Source organism: Prunus avium, chromosome 1 (assembly GCF_965620075.1).
Source record: "Prunus avium chromosome 1, drPruAviu1.hap1.1, whole genome shotgun sequence".
NCBI lineage: Eukaryota > Viridiplantae > Streptophyta > Magnoliopsida > Rosales > Rosaceae > Prunus > Prunus avium.
The window spans coordinates 9,719,549-9,740,767 of record NC_142284.1 but is presented as its reverse complement, the minus strand read 5'-3'; the positions used below and the strand labels follow the sequence as shown (position 1 = coordinate 9,740,767).

At 35.6% G+C, this 21,219-nt stretch overlaps 1 protein-coding gene across 1 annotated transcript; it reads left to right on the top strand.

Annotated features, from left to right (window-relative positions):
- Positions 1-8,554: 8,554 nt before the first annotated feature.
- Positions 8,555-11,733, top strand: PFD3 (prefoldin 3). The gene is made up of 6 exons (XM_021953103.2): positions 8,555-8,814; positions 9,105-9,162; positions 9,679-9,750; positions 10,721-10,840; positions 10,922-11,023; positions 11,329-11,733. The coding sequence occupies exons 1-6, from the start codon at positions 8,669-8,671 to the stop codon at positions 11,401-11,403; spliced, it is 573 nt and encodes a 190-aa protein (XP_021808795.1). The 5' UTR covers positions 8,555-8,668; the 3' UTR covers positions 11,404-11,733.
- Positions 11,734-21,219: the final 9,486 nt, after the last annotated feature.

Below are 21,219 nucleotides of genomic sequence, written 5' to 3'. Positions count from 1 at the left end.
GTAATTCTATTTCTATCTCACACACTACTTTGGAAAAAAAATAAAATTGAAGAACCCTAATAGAATAACTGAATTATGATTGGATAATTACAGTTAGGTACTTCTTCTTTCTGGGGTTTATGGTTTGGCGGATCTGGTTGAATTCTTTGGACCTCCAGCTACCGAGTGGATAGTACAATTTTCAATTGAAAAGAACATTCTGAATTGATGAGAGGATAATCTTATTATTACAAATTGTACCTTGTTTTCTGGGTTTAGAATAACTTGTTTGGACTGGTTGTTTTGTTTCCATATGTTTGAAGGCTGAAAAACAAACTGGAGGGAGTAGAAAAATACAACCGCTTGTCGGAAAAGATAATTATTTTTTATTTTATTTTATTTTATTGAAGAGGGGAGAAAGAGAATCGAACTATTGCTATGACTAGGTAGGTATTAACATGCCTAATAACTTGTGTTCATATAAGTTCTTATGCTAGAAGCAATGCTCTTATTCATAAGCAGTTTTGTTAAAATGGAGCTGTCCCGTCGTTGCAAGGGACTTATAGTTGACGTGATTAATTGTATTTACCTATGCACCTGAAATCTTAGGTTTGCTTTCCCCTTCTTTAATATTGCTTGTGTAAAAAATGGAAAGAATAAAAAGAGAGCCGCCATTGAAATTTTATTCGTGAAGGCTGAAGCTATAAGAGTGTCCACAGTGAGTGGATTAGTTTTAGATGGAGATGAGATGAGATGATTGGGCATTTGGAAGTTTTGGGGACACACATTCTAAAACACTTGGAATGACAAGTGCTTTTTGAATGTGGGTGTGGGGGCAATATGAACAACAATGTTACAAAAATGTATGATGAAGAATATAGTGGTGGAAACTGTGAGTGTGAGAGGGGGATTTTGGTCATACATTACATTATATATATATATATCTGAAAGAGCAAAATGCTTAGCACTGTAGCAGACTGTAGCAGACTGTGGCGACTGTAGGACCGTGGAGTGTGTAAAAAGAAGAGTGAGGAAAGTTGCCGAAAGCGCCAATACATTAATGTGAGAGAAGAGAAGAGAAAGGGAGTACAAACTACAAATATCATGTGGCTTTGTCGCCCCCACATCCAATATATTTGTGCTCCCTTTTGTGCTCTCTCACCTGCCTTCCCCTGTTCCTGCTTCTACTTCCACAGGAGTTTTTTGGTTATTACGGTTTTGATCACATCAAAGTTGAAGGCTTGATTTGTAGGCCAGTGATCTCGAATCCTCCTGATATCTTGACTGTCCTCGTGATATCTTTACTGTTTGTGTGTGAGAAATCCTCTCCTCTAATATTCACACACTCAACTACTGATTAGTGTCACTCTCAAGGCTTGCCACGTGTCCTTGTCTCCATCCTCCCCCCCTATTTGAAATAATATGCATGAGCCTTCCTTCTCCACGCAGACACAGAGAGAGACACACACACAAATTCAAGACATACACACGAGCACCTGGGTTTCATCACTATCAGTGGGATTGGGTTTTGGAGGGAGAAGAGAAATAAACTTTGATGGGATGGGATTGATTGGGGCTAAAGGCCTTGGCTATCATTACAAAAATAATAAAAAAGGACCACAACGATAACAATTTGCTGAATAGAGTCATAGAGATAGTGTTTCGAAAATGAAGCGTGTCACGGTGTTTTTGTTAGGAGGAGCAGAGAGAGGGGAGAGCAGAGCAGAAGCTGCACATGGTGGCATTCATTTCAATTGACACACCAACGCCAGGCTACACATGCGACCCATGTGCGTTCTTTAATCCTTCTTCTTCTACTCTCTCCTAATTAAGCACAACTTCCATAAAATCGGAATACCGCTATTTTGCTGTACCCAGTCAATAACACTATAATACACATGATAACACTTTTACAGTATAATATTATTGATTGGGATAACAAAACAATGCTATCTCGGCCGCAACTAAGTTTTTCTCCTCCTAATTCCTTACACCACAAATTTTCCACAACCAAATGCTTAGTTTTCTAGGGTCAGGTAATTTATGTACAGGACATGCAAACTGTCAAGAGTATAAACCTCTTTTTCTTTGGGTTGTCGTTCTGCAATTTTCAATTAACCTAGCTAGCTATAAGCCTATAAATATCCATAGCCCCATTACTCTCCAAATTCCAATAAATAAATAATAATGACGTATTTCTGACTTCAAAGTGAATATGATTTCATATATCTTGATGGATGGATCAACCTGATTAACCTTAAAACGTGGTGCTTATTGAGTGCTAAGCAAACATTGTGTAATCAATCCGACATTCACCAGCAAACTGCCTTTGCTACAAAGTTTAGAGGTTTTTTTTCCCACCACCCACCAGACCGCATGCGTCAATCTACTCATATGCATTTGACAACATCAAAATATCTCGGGTTTCGTATTAATTTACAATTATCATTAATATCATGTCTCGTCTTATCACATCTTATTCACACGATTATTTTTGGCGGAATTGAAATCTCATATGCATCAATTGTCAAAAATCACTTATACATGTATGAACAAAGACCGACCGTAAAACAACTCGTTACGTGTTGTTACGTCGTATATTAACAACTCTAAACAACAACCGTTCATGCCTAAATGTACATCCGCTCACTTCAATCGTCTTCGTATCGATCTATGATGACAAAACAAAAGATGAGGAGCTTGTGGATGGTGCATATTAATTAGTCGCGCCCCACTCAAAAATAATGATACTGAAAATACATGTTTACTTAGCACAAACTCCATGAAAAATCTAATCATAAATTTATTGATGTGGGCTCCACAAAGCATCCTATCATTAGTCGCAAGCATGTGGCCTATATATACATATATATATTGTACTTGGGCCAAGCATGCATGTTCGTGCTTTATCAACAATAACCACCATTTATTGACCTTAAAAAAAAAAACAATAACCACCATTTAACAACATTAAAGCAATTTGCTTTTCAACGATAAGTTGCAGATTAGTTTGATTGAGTTGAGCCAGCTATCTATCCTAGTAACTATACTATTACTAGCTAGTTAGGTATTAAAAATATCTTTGTTCCTTCCAGCTAGGTAACAGGACCAAATTACATTATTAATTATCCACCATTTTTATTTAATTATATCTTCCTTTTGCTCACTTTGTCTACATAAAATCAAGCTTGAAAAGATTTGGTTAGTTGCTTTCAAATGACCATATATATATATGATATATCAATAGTGAAAAATAGTTTCTTTCTTTCTTTCTTTCTTTTACACGTCTCAGTTTAAATACATGATTTCAAAGGATGAAATGAGATAGTGATTAGATTTCTACACTTCTTGATATAAATATCATAAAAATATATGTTATCGGGAATCGTTCTTACGTAATTGTCAACGGTAGATACATGTGTTTTCATCAAAATAAACGGTTGAGAATTGCACACATGAGAGAATAGTAAGCCCTCAATTTGTCTGCAATTTAAATTAGAGAAAGAAGAGAGAATAATTCCAATTAATGTATAAAGGCTAATATATTCTCAGCAAAACGAAGCAACAGAGATATATATATATAGTGGCACACATGAGGGAAAATGATTAGTCGCATGTGACCTGTCATGGCATAGTCGAACAGAATATATAGATGGGTATTGCATATATCACCTTTAATTTTCTTTGGGCATATGACATGTAATGTAAGGAAGCAAGCAACCCTCTCTCCATCTAACCCTTTATATAATTTGTCAACTTTTTTCATATGGGTCTGCTGCGCCATGTGAGTACAACAAAAGCCAGGAAAAGAAAAGGACATGCATTTGAAAATCGCATTCTCTTAGACTAAAAAGTTTTTAGACCACATGGAGGGGTCATCGCTTTGTCCATTAAACTCCAAGAACAAATAAAGTAAAAGAGAAAAAGAAAAAAGGTCGTGTAGATTGATGGCAAACCCATATGGTCAGCACTAGCTATCTATTCACAGAGAGAGAGAGAGAGAGATATGTTCTTGATTCATATATATATATATATATATATATATATATATATATATATATATAATTCAACCGGCTTGTTGTAGTGTAGCACATTAGGTTCGTCGTCTTCCATGGTGACAAAATCTCTTACAATTGTCTATTGAAGGCAATATTAGGGTTTTTAGGTATGAAAAATTAAAATAATTGTATATGACGGTAATTTCACGTGACATATTAATGCAATATTGAGTATAGCGATTCAAATCATGTAGTTTTACCATAAGCCAGGCATGACTAATATCTGTCCTAACAATTTGAGCTCACTTAATTACGGATCTTCTTTTCTTAGTGGAAGAGCCTATATGACATGCACCAGGATTTATGGATAGGGATTCCTTTTCATATGATGCTATTCGAGCTAGGGTTTATTGGGATCGCCACTTTGATACTAAAAATGCATAAAAAAGAAGAGAAGAATGTTCTTGGTGCCTAGCTAGTTTTTCATCAGAAGATATTTACAAAAAAATAGTAACTCCAATTATTAATATGGAGGGCAATTTCATAGCTTGTAGATTAGGCTTGGCCACATTAATATTTACCATAGAAAAAATAGGTCAAGTTGAGATGCTTGTTGTACTGTTCTTTTCCTTGATGCAGGGTTACTAGGATTAGACAAGTCTTTTTTCTTTTTCTTCTTTGTTTTGGGTGGGTGGGTGACAAGTTTTTTCAGAAGCTTTCAAAGTTTGATCCAATCTTCTACTAGAACCCAAAAATTGATGGCTTATGATTTGATCGATGAACATGAAGCCGCTTGTTTGACATATATATAAATATATATATCTTGTCATAATTAAGTTCATAAATGTGTCAAACTTTCAAGATTAATTAACTAGCTAATTATTACAATCTCAAACAAAAATTCCCAGCAGAGTAATTGATGACTTGAAGAAAAGGTAGGGAGTGAGGGGGGAAGGGAAAGCGAGCTCTGATGAGGAATTTTCATCTAGCTAGCTAGCTCGCATGCAGCCATATAATATGTTGCAGATTCTTCTGACAGTGAAGTGTCATATTGGCTGTAATTATTTGAAGTCCTTGATTTCCTTAATGGATGCAGGCACAGTTTAAAAATCTGCCAAATTGTTCGTTACCCTTGAATACAAGAAACAAGGTAATTCAGATAAATGGGGACCAGGCTAAACCCTAGTAGCCCTCCCCACACACACACACACATATATATGGCCAAAATATTTCAAACTTTGAAGTACAGGTAGTAGGTTAACATATTGATGTAACTTTGCAATTTAGGTTAGATGACTATGATGATGTCTGTTAGAAGAAGGCATACATACATTTGTAAAAGAGGATGCCAATGCATAAATAATTTGAGGGGACTAACAGATAATAACGTCCAGACGTCCGTATAGGAGAATTTATATATATAACTAACTCGATTCAAATGGTAAAAGGGTAAAACACAGATGATTTCTTATTAGTGTTCAAACTTACATGTTGCACGTGGTGTAATTATGGTCAAATGCAAATAATTGTGATAATGGTCTCATAATTGATGGGTTTTAGTTGTCATGCAATGCAAATACATAATTATAAACTCATCTTCTTGCGTGGACCAAAGTGTTCAATCAAGAGACTCCTCCTCACACAAGTTGATCAATTTTTAATGTAGCTGGCCTGGTCTTTTCCCCCCATAATTAACTATAACGTTGTTTTTTGACCTTCTAGGATACCTTCTCAAATATTTGAGAGGCCCAAGAAAGAAACGAGTGCAAATTTGCTTTATTCAATCTGGGGACAGAAATTTGGGTGTCGTTTGGACGCAACTATGATGCATAAACCAAACATTTATATGTGTGTGTATAGCTTTCAACCATAGCCAAAAAGATGAAGATTCTCTTGCATTATCCAAGTGCCTCGGCCAGCCGCCGCGTTGACCCCCATATGTATACATGTTGTAATGAGGTCTTCGTGTTCATCGAACTTACACTTACATCAAGCTTGGAGAGAAAATAATCAAGAAAGTAACAGCAGTGTGCCATTGACAAAGAGAAGAGGATGCTTTTTCCCAGTTTCAAGAGGATCACACTATGCATTGAACATAGATATTATCTGAAAGTTACACACAAGGACACAAGCTACAAGCAAAGAATTGTATTTGTCATGACTATATATATATATATACCAAACCCCACCATACGGATCTAATCTAAGAATTTCATTCATACCCGATCGATATTCGTTTGAATTTGAAAATGATAGGAGCAATCAATCTTGTTCTAGTGGCAATAAGGATAAGGGTTGAATGCTTTCGACCAAAAAAAGGGTTGAATGCATGACGAATCTTGAGAAACATTACAAAAACGTGAAGCAAATTAAATATAGGGGTGTCATTTACTTACCAAATATGAGCAATGAATATGGTACAAATAATTTTTTCTTTATTTTGATTGATTCACTTAGAATGCTATATTCTTTCTTTGCTATATTAGGAACGAATGAAACCGTTTTTTTTTGGGTGCCGAAGTTAAGAAGGGGAGTTTGGTTTTCTCAGAGATAATAACGTCCGGACGTCTACATAGGAGAATTTATATATATAACTCGATTCATATGGTAAAAGTGTACAACACAAATGATTTCTTATGAGTGTTCAAACTTACATGTTGCACATGGTGTAATTATGGTCAAATGCAAATAATTGTGATAATGGTCTCATAATTGATGGGTTTTAGTTGTCATGCAATGCAAATACATAATTATAGACTCATCTTCTTGCGTGGACCAAAGAGTTCAATCAAGAGACTCCTCCTCCCACAAGTGGATAATATGTGATTACCCAAGTTGATCAATGTAGCTGGTCCTTTCCCCCATAATTAACTAACGTTGTTTCTTGACCTTAGGATACCTTCTCAAATATTTGAGAGGCCCAAGAAAGAAACGAGTGCAAATTTGCTTTATTCAATCTGGACAGAAATTTGGGTGTCGTTTGATGCAACTATGATGCATAAACCAAGCCTATATATATATAGCTTTCAAGACTATAGCCAAAAGGACGAAGATTCTCTTGCATTATCCAAGTGCCTCAGCCAGCAGCCGCGTTGACCCCCATGTGTATGCATGTTGTTGTAATGAGGTCTTCGTGTTCATCCAGCTTACACTTGCATCAAGCTTGGAGAGAAAATAATCAAGAAAGTAACAGCAGTGGGTAGTGGCAGACCTATTAAGGCGCAATGAGATGCAGTTGCACCTCCCCTTACTCGAAAAACCACTGTAGTTGCTTCAAATTGACCCTTTGCTCAGTTGCTAGTGGTACACTCCAGGTGTATAGATTACCTTATTTTCATTTTCAACATTTAAGTAAATGTCTCTGTCCTTTTAATTTTATTTATTTTTATATTACTCTATTTACTTAAGTTTACAATGTAAATAAAGAAGTAGCCCCATTTGGATTCAAATACACACACTAGAAAATCAAATTCTGACCAAATCAAAATATGAAAAATCGGTTTTAGTGCAAAATACGATTTAGGCTAAAGATGATGGCTCATTAAGTCAATATATACTTCATAATAAAATCCCATAAAATCAAGTTTTCTCATTTGATGTGTAAGGAATAAAAGCCACCAAAAATTATCTTGAGAAAATGATTATTCCGAAAAACAATTTTTCATACATAGTCAATATTTTTACATAAAACAATTTTTCATGTATGATATAAATGCATGAAGGGACCTAAGATCAATCTAGGTAAAAAGCTTTAGATGTTCAATCCACAAAGAGTTTTTAGCCTTTCAAAATTGCACCTCCGCTAAAAAATTCCTGGGTCCGCCACAGTGGGCCATTGAACATAGATATTATCTGAAAGTTACACACAACAAGGAACAAGCAAAGAATTGTATTTGTCATGATCACATATATATATCAAACCCCACCATATGAATCTAATCTAAGAATTTCATTCATACCCGATATTCGTTTGAATTTGAAAAGGATAGGAGCAATCAATCCTGTTCTAGTGGCAATAAGGATAAGGGTTGAATGCTTGACGAATCATGAGAAACATCACAAAAACGTGAAGCAAATTAAATCTAGGGGAGTCATTTACTTACCAAATATGAGCAATGAATATGGTACACAAAATTTTTTCTTTATTTTGACTGATTCACTATATTCTTTCTTTGCTATATTAGGAACGAATTAAAACCTTTTTTTTTGGCTGCCAAAGTAAAGAAGGGGAGAGTGGTTTTCTCACACACACTGCCAATGTGCCATGACAGTTTGAATCAGAAATCACTAGTCTACAAATCAATGCCATTTTTTATTGGGTTAGACCCGGTCGACGAAGAAACTCTTCATTTACTCAAATTCTAATTCGTTCTTCCACCATTTTCTTCTAATTGGACAAACCCAACGGCTTATGCACTATGGGCTTGTCAGATTGTAAACAGAAATGTGCCAATATATACAAAATTTGGAATGTTTTTAATATCTCTCAGCTTTGTGTTGGACCCTAAAAATGAATGGGCTCAAATTTATACTGAAAAGGTTACAGCCCAATAACTCATACCCTAGAGCAGAAATGACGTCATTTGAGTCTCCCCCCTCCTCTGCACTCTGAGCTCAGTTGAACTTGAAGCATCAACAACTACAAGTCGTTTCTCTGTGAAATTGGTCTGAGAAGGAGAAAGAGAGAGAGGATGGCTACGGCATCATCATCGTCGTCGTCTGGGATGGTAACAGAGCGGAGAGGAATACCAGGAGCTCAGTTCGTAGAGGACGTGCAGACCTATCTCACTCAGGCAGGCCTCGACGTTAACTCTGCCCTTGCCTTTCTCCAAGAAAGGTATGCCCGTTACGATTTACTTCTTAAACCTTTGAAGTGATTTAATTTAATCGCCGGGTTTTCGATTCATATGTTCTTAATTGATTTCACAAATTCAGAACTTTGCAAATGTTTAGGTAAAAAATGAATCTTTAGGTAACCGCATGTTAAGTTTTTGTTTTAAGGAAGCTTAATTAGATGAGGAGTTAGTTTTGCACAGTAATAATGCTCTTCCAGAAGACATGCCGTTGACATGGATGCTTGTTAATGTTTTTTTATGTATTCCTTTTGTTGGCCAATATTAATTGCAGACTTCAGCAATACAAATTGGTTGAAATGAAGCTTCAAGCTCAACAAAGGGATCTTCAGGTTTTCTCAGCAAATCCCTTTCTTGGATCGTGCACGTTCTTTTCTTTATTATTGATAAATTAGAGTAGCTCCATGTCTTCTTTCAAACAGTAACCAACACCATTGCATCTGAAGTATTTTTTCAGCCCATTTACAGCTTTCGGCTCATACTTATGAAGTTTGATGCTACTTGGCATAGTACCCATATTGGAGTTTGCATTTAAAGATTTTTTACCTATGGGATGGAATTTAGGCTAGGACCCGTATTCGTGCTAATTTGATTCCTTTTCACGATCCTCTTTTAGGCTAAATACTAGATGTGAGAGCAAAATGGTTGTAATGATTCTGTCATCATATTCTCAGTACCTACCTATACATGTCATGGAATTGTTTCACTCATGATGGCACCTGTGACTTAAGTATCTGACAAATTGGATTGCCTCAACTGCATTTCATATCAATTTGTACTGTTTCTCCAACTTTTGGATGCCTATGGTTTAATTTTGGATTATGATTTTTCCTCATGTTGATTATCAGGCAAAGATCCCCGATATTGAGAAGTGCTTAGATGTTGTTGCTACTTTGCAAGCTAAGAAGGGTACCGGTGAGGTTCGTTTTTTGTGGTTTTCAACCCTTAGAAGTATGTTTAATTAGTAAGCACACTGTACCTGGTCTATCTCTATTTGAATGACTTGTTTAGCAGTATGATTTCCCCCCTGCAATGTTCCCCATTTAAGATGTTCAAGCTCCTTCAGAACACTTGCAGTTTTACTCGATTCCTGACTTGAATTTTGCTTGTATATATGAGCAAATTTGAGGCAAAAAATAAATTACGGGCTCATGACTGATGCTTATTTTCTTCTCATATGGCTTATTTATCTTTCTCCATTTCCCTTTTTTGGTTTTCATTGAGGATCTCCCTTACAATATCTATTTCATGACTAAATGACTTAAATCCCTAAATCTTTTTGCCTTTATTCCCTGCAAATAGGTGTTCTTGTGGAACTAACTAATATCTGTGCTATGTAAGGAGAAACTTATAGGTCAATCATACATCTTTGAGGATCTGAGTTGTGTCTCTTATACAAAAGTGCTTTACAGAGAGTGGTGTGCGTGTCTCTGTGTGTGTGTCTTTGGGGGATGGTTTGCCTGGGTGGGTTGTGGGATTGGGAGAGGAATGATGTTTCTGTACTATATGTAACCTTTAGTAAAATCAATATCTCAATATAGTAGGTTCTCCGAGTCTTCCTGAAATCGAAGATAATTATTTCTGAAATTACCGAATGTCTTTGCATTCTGCCTTGCAATTGGGACACTTGGTCATTCTAGCGGTTACAATAAGAACAGTTGAAGCTGTAGTCACGAGTCATCAAACATGAAATTTGGGTTTCTAGTCCTTCCACATGTTAATGATGTCAATCGATCACAAATGCAGCATACACATCAATTCCTGAAATATCAAACTTTTCAGCTTTAAATTAATATTTTAAGGTTTTTATACTTCATTAGAATATTGGTTCGATCAATGCAAGTGTTCTTAATTTGGTAATTTTTTCTTGGCTCTGTATTCGGGTTACAGGCACTTATTACAGATTTTGAGGTATCTGAAGGGATATATTCGCGAGCTAGCATTGAGGATACTGATTCAGTGTGTTTATGGCTGGGAGCGAACGTCATGTTGGAGTATTCTTGTGAAGAGGTATGCCTCTTCTTATAATAGCTGTTATTACTTTTGAGTTAAGGACACGAGCATCATTTTTTGTGTAACATTTTGATGCAGGCTACTGGTCTTCTACGAAGAAATCTAGATAATGCTAAAGCCAGTTTAGAAGTTCTTCTTGCTGATCTGCAGTTCTTGAGGGATCAAGTGACAATAACCCAGGTAATGTCTTTTAATGAATCAGTTTCAGATCATCTGGGTCTTCTATGCATAGAAGCGTGCTATATATCTTGTAATTGTTGATATTAAAGAGTATGAAATTTGAAGGGCTGATGTGTAAGGTCTATAACAGCATGCCAGAGCTTGAAAGCATTCAATTTGTAACTTATTTGCTTTGTTCTCATTGGAAATGTACATCTAACAATCCTAGTCTGTAATGTGCTTGTATTGTTTAGATGTCTCAATTTAGGAACTGTTATATATTCTTATTAGTGGAAGTCCTTGATGCTTTGACTACTATTAATCAGGTAACTATTGCTCGGGTGTACAACTGGGATGTTCATCAGCGCAGACTTCGACAAGCTTCCCCTAAGGACTCATGAATTGAATTTTCACTACCACCCAGTTCGGAGTATGGTTCAATTCTGAATTCTCTCACGACTGAATTGATCGTCATCTTTATGTTTGCAAGAATTGTATGTGCTCTCTTCAAATTCGTGCTTCGAGTTCCATACTCTGTTCTGTCGGAGAACATTTGTTGTGGTAGAAAATGTTATATTACTAGGACCATTTTTGGTACATGATGGATTATTTCAGCTTATCCTGTAACGTGTGGTCTCACTCCAATTTAGGTTGATGGGCGTGTTTTGCTGTGTAATAGATTGGTATTGAATTTTCTTGTTTAAAGTTCCATTTCTTTCTTGTCTAAATCACATCAGTTGTTTAAAATGACCAGTTGGCTGGCACCGGCACTAAGCAAAGCCTACTAATTTAAAGTGTGTTTTAAATTTGAATTTTTGGGATGGAGAAAAAAATGTTTATGGACCCACGGAAGCTTCGATGTGAAAGTAATTTGTCGGTAACTCTAAACCAAATGGGGTGACAAAGGTGTGGATTTGCTTGGGTCTGTGGTGATGTCAGTGCCCATCTTATCCTTCCTCAAAAGGGTCGCAGATCTGGATGCTTTCTCAAGTCAGAAATGGCATGATGTTACACCTTAACGTGTGATCAAGTCAACTAATGAAATGATTTAATTTTTGAAGCAAAACTTAGTTGGTATGTTACCTTTAAACAAGGATAATTTATCTTACTGTTTGTATAATAATATAGAAAAAGTTTTCTTTTCAGCAAACATAATTCAGCTAAGTTAACTAGAATGGATGTGTTTTCTAGTCTGCATCCGAGTTCGAATCTTTCTTCCCGTAATTTAGATTATATTAAAGTAGAATAACATTTGTATAGTATAGATTAAATTGGTGGGTTTGCACTTGATGTGTAGTAGCTTGACACAGTTGAATCATGAAATTGGCAGGCAGAAGTCAGAGTGATGTTCTTATCGACCTTGGTTTTAGCATAATCAAGCATGTCAGTGAACACCGAATGTGAAAAGCATTACCAAGTTAATATATTTAATAAAGAACACTGTTAATGGGAAGTTGGTAACGCGTAAGTAGGTCTCACATACATCAATGTCTAGAAATTGTTCATTCGCTCTGAATGCCATACCTTGCTGAAGGCGATTCGAGTTGGAAACGAGAGATCCAATTTTGAAATTTGTTAAAAGAGTCAGCTGATAGTTTTCTGTTCGTTTGCATATTGTAGTTGAAGTGCCCTTATAATACAAAGTTATAAGAACACTACTAAGACATATTTCAGCAGAGAATAAGAATTTGAAACAGGCTTGGAGATATTTTGGATTACTTAAATTGAAACAGGATCTGAGTCAGCATGATTAAGCAAGCAACGAGAAAACTTTCTTGCCCTAATTATATAAAAAAAACAATTTGTGTGGTCTTGTTGATTAGTTTAGCATAACAACCCAGAGGACCTACATAAATTCCAGCGGGCCACACAGTTAAGCTCCCGTGAACCACCATTACCACGCAAATTAAACATCTCCCAAGTTGGACCTTGAGGATAGTCCAAGTCAAGATTCCATGTCCATGGATGATGAACCAAGCTTTCTTTTTCTTCTTCTTATTTAATCTTTCGTTTACGGCAAATTAAGCATGAAAAGAACCAAGTTGGAAGCATTGGTTCATTTCATGGAGGGTCAATTTTCACGCTTAGTTGACCTTGCAAGGAGAGGGACCCAGATTAAATAAATGATCGTTACCATTGTTGATTTGAATAGTCCACCAACCAACCAACAACAAATCTCACATTCTTTCTTCCTCCCATTAATTCTAACATTCTCCCCCCGCTGCTTAATTATATGTTTGTAAATTGTAATATAGGAAACTAATAAGGGTCCATTTGGACTTAAACACAGGTTGATTCTTTGTTACTCTTGTGTGTGATGATGACTTATGAATGAGGAGGTTTTGACTTCATGAAAATCCGCATTCCAGCACGGGTTATTTTTTTTTCTTTCTCTTGCCCATTTGGGAAAACTAAAAACAAGTTGCAAAGTTAGACCGACGACCAAACTCATTGATGTGGAGACACTCGCCTAATAGTCCCCAACGACATAGCCCGATTTTTGTGCTACTTTTCCTCAATAAAATGCTTTTTGATCGTCTTAGCATCACTACACACACAGTGTGACATATATCTTTCCATACCCTAGTTTTTGTATTTCTCTCTTTTATGGCCAAGACCTTTCACACGTACAGTTTCCTTTCCAGTAACATTTACGTAAATGTTTGATTAAATTTAGTAATTGAGATTTGGTGAACAAGTGTAAAAACAAAGAATAATTAAGTAAGATTGAAGAAGAGCGGGAAAAAGAAAGAGGGGTTTTACGTGGCAAGGGGGAGGGGGAGGGGTAATAATAATATGCAATGCAATCATGGCTGGGAAAGGAGAAGAAAGGAATCACACACCTCATTTGAAACAAGAGGCGTGCACGCAAACCCAGGCGGATTTGTCCTTATTGCCCTGTAATTAAAAGTCCCTTTGTCGTTTTGTTCTAGACGCGTTTTAGCATATACTTATATTTGAATAAACAAAATTGTTGACTTTGACCTCCCATGTGCGGCCAAGATCTTTAAATACAAAAACCTAAAATGAGTCTAAAAATATGATATAAAATTTGGGGTCTCAAAGTGAGTGATTAAAATATTTGCAAAGAGGGATTAGAGTAACTTCAAATTGCCGCAATCATCGTTGGGAGTGTTCACTCTTTCAGACTGTCTAGAAGTATAGATAGACAGTCAACGGCTTGGATTTGGCTCTTCCCCACCCACACTATTAACCTATAATATTTTATCTTGCATTCCTTTTTTTTTTATCATCAGAATAGGTCAGACTGAGAAATTAGGGTTTTTGTAAAAGCTTATTTGCGATCAATAGTTAAGTATTGTATTTCTACTATTCATTAAAATGAAAATTTTCTCATTTTATATGCAAATTTTAAGGAGGGTTTTGTAAGCTCGTGTTCAGGGTTTGGGTAGTGTGTCCGCCTCTTTTCAGTTAAGTCTGGATCTATTTCTAAGGGGGAGGAGGGTTTAGAAAAGTTATTTTTGGGAGCGATTCTCTCCCGGGTTTAGGTATAGGAATGACATGTATGTGTTTTGGTATGGCAATGACATTTTCTCTAAGGGCTTTAACTCTGCTTGATCATTGGTCCCGGAAAAAGGAGATGACTTTGTGGATGTCGGCATCACCAGAATTTATGATATTGTATGGTCAAGGGTCATTAGGTGGACTATCAAGATCTCTAGACAACAGTCTTCTGATGGTGTTGGGGGGGTTTAGAGAGAGAGAGAGAGAGAGAGAGAGAGAGAGAGAGAGAGAGTTCTAAGAAGCTATTGACCTTGTGAAAGGATAAGTTCAGAGTCTACAACTATATATTAATTATTCATAATGATTAATCTAATATATGTGTTTAATAAAAGAAAAATCCCTCAGGATCCTACTTAACTAATCAATATATATAATGAAGGAAGAATAAATGGTAGTTCACTGTATGATTAAAAACAATGGTCTTTCGAGGGATAGGGTAGCCTCCCCGCCCCCTAAATTTATAATAATAATAATAAACAATGGGTTTTCTCAAGAATCTAATTAAGCTCCAAGTCTGGTTTGCTGCGTAATATTGGTGGTCCATTTTCAACATTAATCTAGAAAACGAATCCTAGAATGCGACATGTAAACCAAATAAATATGATTTGGGTTATGCCTAAATGATCAGCATTAGTCATAATAAAACATTTTATTTAAAGCACCACATTGATTTACTTTGATATATTTATATTCTGTCAAATTGGGAATCAAAAGGGCATTAAGAAAATTGTAATTTAATTTCATGGACGTCGACAGACTAACCTAATTAATAAGCTGATTCCAAAACTTGGATTTTGAAATACATATGTTCTGTGACTGTCACAGATAAAACCAATAAAGTTTTTTAATGCATGCACACCACACCCATTCATTTCCATATATATATTCCAAAAAAAATATATATATATAAACTGACGGTTGCCCATATGCATGTCAATAATTCGTCGAATAATCTATCTGCTGTCAGAAAAGAAATATTTGAAGCCATACATACATAGCTTATGAAAAGTTCACACCTTAGCAGCAACTGAAACATATATATATATATATATATATTTGAAGTTTAATAAAGTGGTCGGTGATAAGATATATGTTGGCCGTTTTGATAGAGCCGAACTGGGGCAGTTGGAAGTTATAATTTTAGACTTGGATAGACCGATGCTGCCTAGAGAAAGAAAAGCTAGACAGCCTCAGCCTCACAAGTAAAGTGCATACATAGAGCTGAATCCTCCTCTTATTCAAGGGGCCAACTGCATGCGATATCTGATTCCTTACAAGTAAAGTAGTTGAAGATAATGAAATGAATTCATTTTAATTTGGGCAAACAAAGCTTGTTTACTGTTGCTAATCACATACATACATTCGAGATATAATGAATTATACCTCTATAAATCCATCCTAATTCATAAGAGAATTTATACCTTCTGGAATTCAGGAAAGTAAAATATATGATACATTTGTACGATCAAATGGTAAAAAGTTTAAAAGCCTTTTTCACACTTTTTATGAATACTATTTCAACACGCAAAAGTTCTTATGCATTTGTTAGGAAAATTCTCCTACTACATCTCTCTTTCCAATTAAAGAGAACTTGTATTTGGACCAGTTACTTTATTCTTTTAAGGAGCCAAGTCATACTCTTCTTTTACCGCAATATCTGTCATTCTCCTCCTAATAAATTTGGCCAATTCACATTGTGTCACGAAGGACCTAAAAAAAAAATAACAATACCAATATATAGAGAGAGCATGACATAAAAGTGATGTAATTGGCATCAAATATATTTTTATGCCAACAACCCAGGAAGCACATTTAACTCAAGGATAAGCCACACCCCCAACCCCAGGAAGCTGTTTTGTGTGTTGCAAACAAAAAATGAAATGAAAAGAAAAGGAAAAGATAAAAGGGACTACGCTGTTTTGTGTCCTTGAGCTAACATATATTCAAAGGTTTGACTATTGACCTCTGCGTTTTTTCTTGGAGATTTTCAGATCCCCACACCCGACATATCGCCGGGTACAGCAACAGACTCGGAAACCCCTAAACCCTCTCTCTCTCTCTCTCTCTCTCTCTCTCTCTCTCTCTCTTTTGTCAAAAATTAAATTATGGGTCGCCTTCCCCTCTTCGATATGTCCTAGGGGATAGGGGAGTTTAAGAACACCACGCCCCAATGCATCTCGTGCTCTGCACGCTCTCCAAATAGCAGGATAGATATGGCATGTTTCCTTCCATTCTTATTGAGCTGCATGTGAAAGGAATATAAACACACAAACCAAACCTACTCTTGTAAGTTATTTAGGAATTTACCTCTGCTTTTGTCTCTCACACGCACACGTACTCCCAAACTTACCCACCAAGCAAAACGGAGTCAACTTCAACCCAAAATATACTAGGTTACTTAGGCCATCTTTACTCACAGGACTAAATATAGTCCATAGCTAAAAATTTAGTCCTTCAAAATATTAATTTTTTAAAGAATAGTGCAGGGTTAAATTTTTTTATCTCCAGCCATGCATGGCTATATTTTAGGATTCTTAATATTTTATTATTTTGAGAAAAACTATGGTACAACACTCATACATTCAACAACTATGTATTGTTTAATTTAATTAAACTACTTTTTAGAGACAATATTCCATATATGACAAGATTTCTGATAAGATTTTGTGTCCACGTGGCACGTCTTATCCTGAAAGAATCTTAATAATTTTTCGGGCTATGATTTTCGAGTAACACGTGTTGATTTTTTTTATAATTTTTCTTAAATAACATGAATTGAAACATTTAAAACATTTAAAAAGTATGTGTGAAAACATGAATTGAAAACATTTAAAACATTTTAAAACATTTAAAACATTTAAAACATTTAAAAATTGAAAACATAATTTTTCGGGCTCCAACAGTCATGACCAATAATTTTTTATAATTTTTTCTTAAATAACATGAATTGAAAACATTTAAAAAGGTGACCACACTTAACAAAAAAAAAAATTATGGGTTTCAATGGTCTAACCTCCAACGGTCATGACCATTAATTTTTCTTAAACAACAACATTTAAAAAGGCTTATATATCTATATATCCAGCTGACATCATCGATGACATCAGCACTTTTAATGTTGGCTATTAGATATGCATTTGCACGAGATGATTCGTGCTCTTACTCACACTTGATAATTTATCTTCTTCAACAGTATATGCATGGGGTCCACAAAAAATTTGGCCTAGGCCAAAGCTAGGTTACATGTGACCCGGTTGGAGGGCTAAAGGGCCAAATTTGGCCAAAATTTTATTTATCCCATGGATGAAGATGGTTTTGCATTATTTTAGAGCTATATTTGGGATATAGCCCACAGCTGGAGATGGCCTTAGGGCTCGTTTGGTATCCTACTTTGATCAAATTTTATAAACTCAAAAACAGATGCCCCAAAAACCTGTTTGGCAGGCATGTGTTTAAAAAGCCAAACCCAACAAAAATTCAAAAACACCTTTATTATTAAAAACAAAAAAAGTGAAATTTTATAGTTTTCTCTCTCTCTCTCTCTCTCTCTCTCTCTCTCTCTCTCTCTCTCTCTCTCTCTCTCTCTCTCTCTCTCTCTCTCTCTCTCTCTCTCTCTCTCTCTCTCTCTCTCTCTCTCTCTCTCTCTCTCGCACCACCAAAATTGATTGGGCTCTCTCTCTCTCTCTCTCTCTCTCTCTCTCTCTCTCTCTCTCTCTCTCTCTCTCTCTCTCTCTCTCTCTCTCTCTCTCTCTCTCTCTCTCTCTCGCACCACCAAAATTGATTGGGTTTATGCCTCACATCCTTTGCCTTTTCTTTTGTTAATTTCCATTTGGGGATTAGGGTTTCTGATTTTCTGCTTTTAATTTCAATTTTTTTTAAATCTTAAAAATTGTTTGGAGTTCGATACCAAATAAGTTTTTAGATATTAAAATCACTATTTGAAAACTTATATTTTTAAAAAGAATCATAGTTTTTTAGTTTACTTTTTTTAGTAGGATACCAAACAGGGCCTTAACATCGAACTTCGAACTTCTTTGCGGTGATTAAAATTTTTTTTTTTTGTTGAAATTATTTAATGCTAAGAAGACGAGCATGTAGACAAGCTGTAAATTCAGACATATTAAATACGAGCATGGAGTGTTTTAGTTACCAAACAAACACAAAAGCAAGTTTGGAAACCTTGTTAAGTAAAAGGAGATCTATAATGAGGGTAAATATATTAGCTATTACTCTTTATGGAATGATGTTTTCAGTAGTCGTAATATCTACCTTTTTGCTGCTTGATCCCAAGCCTCAAAGTACCACAACTTTTTATGATCTCTCTTATGTCATAACTTTAGAACTTGGCTAATAAAAAGTTGGCATGGCCCTCCTTGTAACAATTTTGTTAGAAGCATATATACATATATGGAATTGCTTCTGGATAAAGATCTTAAGCCCCTGCGCCCATGGTTTTCAATTAATTTTAAGTTTTTTTTTATAGGAATTAATTTTAAGTTGAATACTCAAATTCTAATAATTTCCGTATGCACCTAGAAGTTGGAATAAACATGAAGTCGTGATTGCGTAATAATAACAAAACTCTAACTAGTCAATATATATGTGGAAATATTTGAGGTAAATTCATTAATGTTTGCATAGTCTAGATGAACATAAACGAAACCCCGATTGTCATACATAATGATTCATGTATGGAAGAAACGAAACGGAAAAGAAATTCCCCAGAAGACTAAGAAAAATATTATAGAAAACGTGACATATCTAATTAAATACTGAAACCTAGATTGATATGGAAAAAGCAAATGTAAAGAAAAATGAAAAAGCTGTATCTAGAGGTACTAGAGGGCGTGTAATGGAAGCAATCGTAGAATATATATATTTACTGAAACCGCGTAAAGTGCAGGTGCTTTCAAATGCCTGATCGGATAAAACTGAACCTTCCGATTTGACACGTGGGATCCCAAAGCATCTGTGTTTTATTTATTTATTTATTGCGATTTTATCGAGATAAATTATTGGAAAAACCCATGTTTATACTATTTTCACCTTGATATTTTAAACAAAAGAATCCAAGAAATCTTAGTATTTGCTTTATTCAGTTTTTTCATGTATTTATTTACGCGTATGGAGGCAGAGGGACCAGCCTTCATTGTCTCACATCGACTTCTGAACAAAGGGGCCCTATGTCGTCGCAAGGCTGGTTTCACGACAATAATAATACATTTCCTTGGAGAATTATTTAGTAATTTCCTTCATGAAATTAAATTGACGATGAAGTTCCTGTAATATTTAATTTTATCTATTAGGACCACATAGTTTGAGATTATGACACTTCTTCAAGCTTTGAGATATGCAAATTAACGTCCGGACGCTTCTAGACGTCTGTATAGGAGAAAATCTGTATATATATCTAAATTATACACGTTTGAATGAAAATAATGTTTCTAGTGATTGAAACAAATGGAAAAGAAAATAGCATGAATGGGCCAGTGATACTCTGAGGAAAAGGATTTAACCTTACCACCAACCAATCCGTGCATTAATCTCTTCAAGAAAAAAGAAAAGAATAGTTTGCGCACAAAAAGTAAAGAAATCTTGGACTTTGTCTTTTAATCAATAAACAAGACAACAAATGGATTCACACCAAAAAAGTACAAGTTTTCTTATTATCATAAATGTCATATAAACTGAGGGAGGAAATTGATGTTCATCGTACAATAACCGTTGTCATCTATATTCTTGACAGTTTTTTTAAAAAAAAATTTAAAATTTGCATTATTTTCTCCAAAAAATCATTTTAGAAATAAGGGTGATAATTAAATAATTTTTTTTCCAAAAGTTTAAGTACGTAAGTTTAGGTTTGATCGCATTTTGATTTGTGGGAAGACCGAAGAGGTGAGAGACACATGGCTCATGTGCCAAATTATAAGTTAAAAATAAAAACGTAAGAATTGATGGCGTGAACCATGAAGACAGAGACATCCATGGAAAATAAAAAGAAAATAGAAAACACATCATTAACGAAAAAGACATGCATAATATTTTTTTTTAAAAAAAATTATTATTTACTTTCATTTCATGGTCCTCACTCCTCACTCACTATAGGTCATTAGGCATGCATCAACCGTTGAGTCCAAATTATTCAAACATGTTAATTCATTCCTAAATTTAAAATTTATATTTTTTTCAAACTTGTTGAAGCAGATGCTCTATAAAATAGAACGAGAAAAGATAGCGAGAAAACAATCCAAAAGCTTTTGGCGTGAAAAGTTAAAAAGGCAAAAGCCGCGAAATAAAATTGAAAAGGGTGAGGGATTGAGAAAAGATATATGCACATGCATGCAGAGAAGCGGGACCTTTTTTAGTAGGCCACGTGTACTTGCAGAGGCCAAAGCCCTCGTCCACATTCCAAATTCCACATTCTACATACAGACACAGACTCAGCCGGTTCACCGGTCAAAAACCCGCGTTAAGCGAGGGTGGCCCCCCACACCGGGCGGGGCCCATCCATGCACAGCAATTAATGCTCGGCACCGTCCCATCGACAGGTTTCCGTACGCTTGAATGATAACCGACACGTGGCGGTCGTCTCCATCTTCTGGGTGGGAAACGCCTCTGAGCCAAGCTGTTCTCCAAAATCCCAGCCCAAGTCCATTCACACTTTCAAAAACATTTCCATTCGTTTTATATAT

What these genes read in the sequence shown, in the direction of transcription:
- PFD3 (XM_021953103.2), top strand. Translation starts at nt 8,669, where the DNA reads ATGGCTACGGCATCATCATCGTCGTCGTCTGGGATGGTAACAGAGCGG. An exon ending in TGGAGTATTCTTGTGAAGAG is followed by an intron (nt 10,841 to 10,921) that starts GTATGCCTCTTC and finishes ATTTTGATGCAG; the next exon opens with GCTACTGGTCTTCTACGAAG. An exon ending in ATCAAGTGACAATAACCCAG is followed by an intron (nt 11,024 to 11,328) that starts GTAATGTCTTTT and finishes ACTATTAATCAG; the next exon opens with GTAACTATTGCTCGGGTGTA.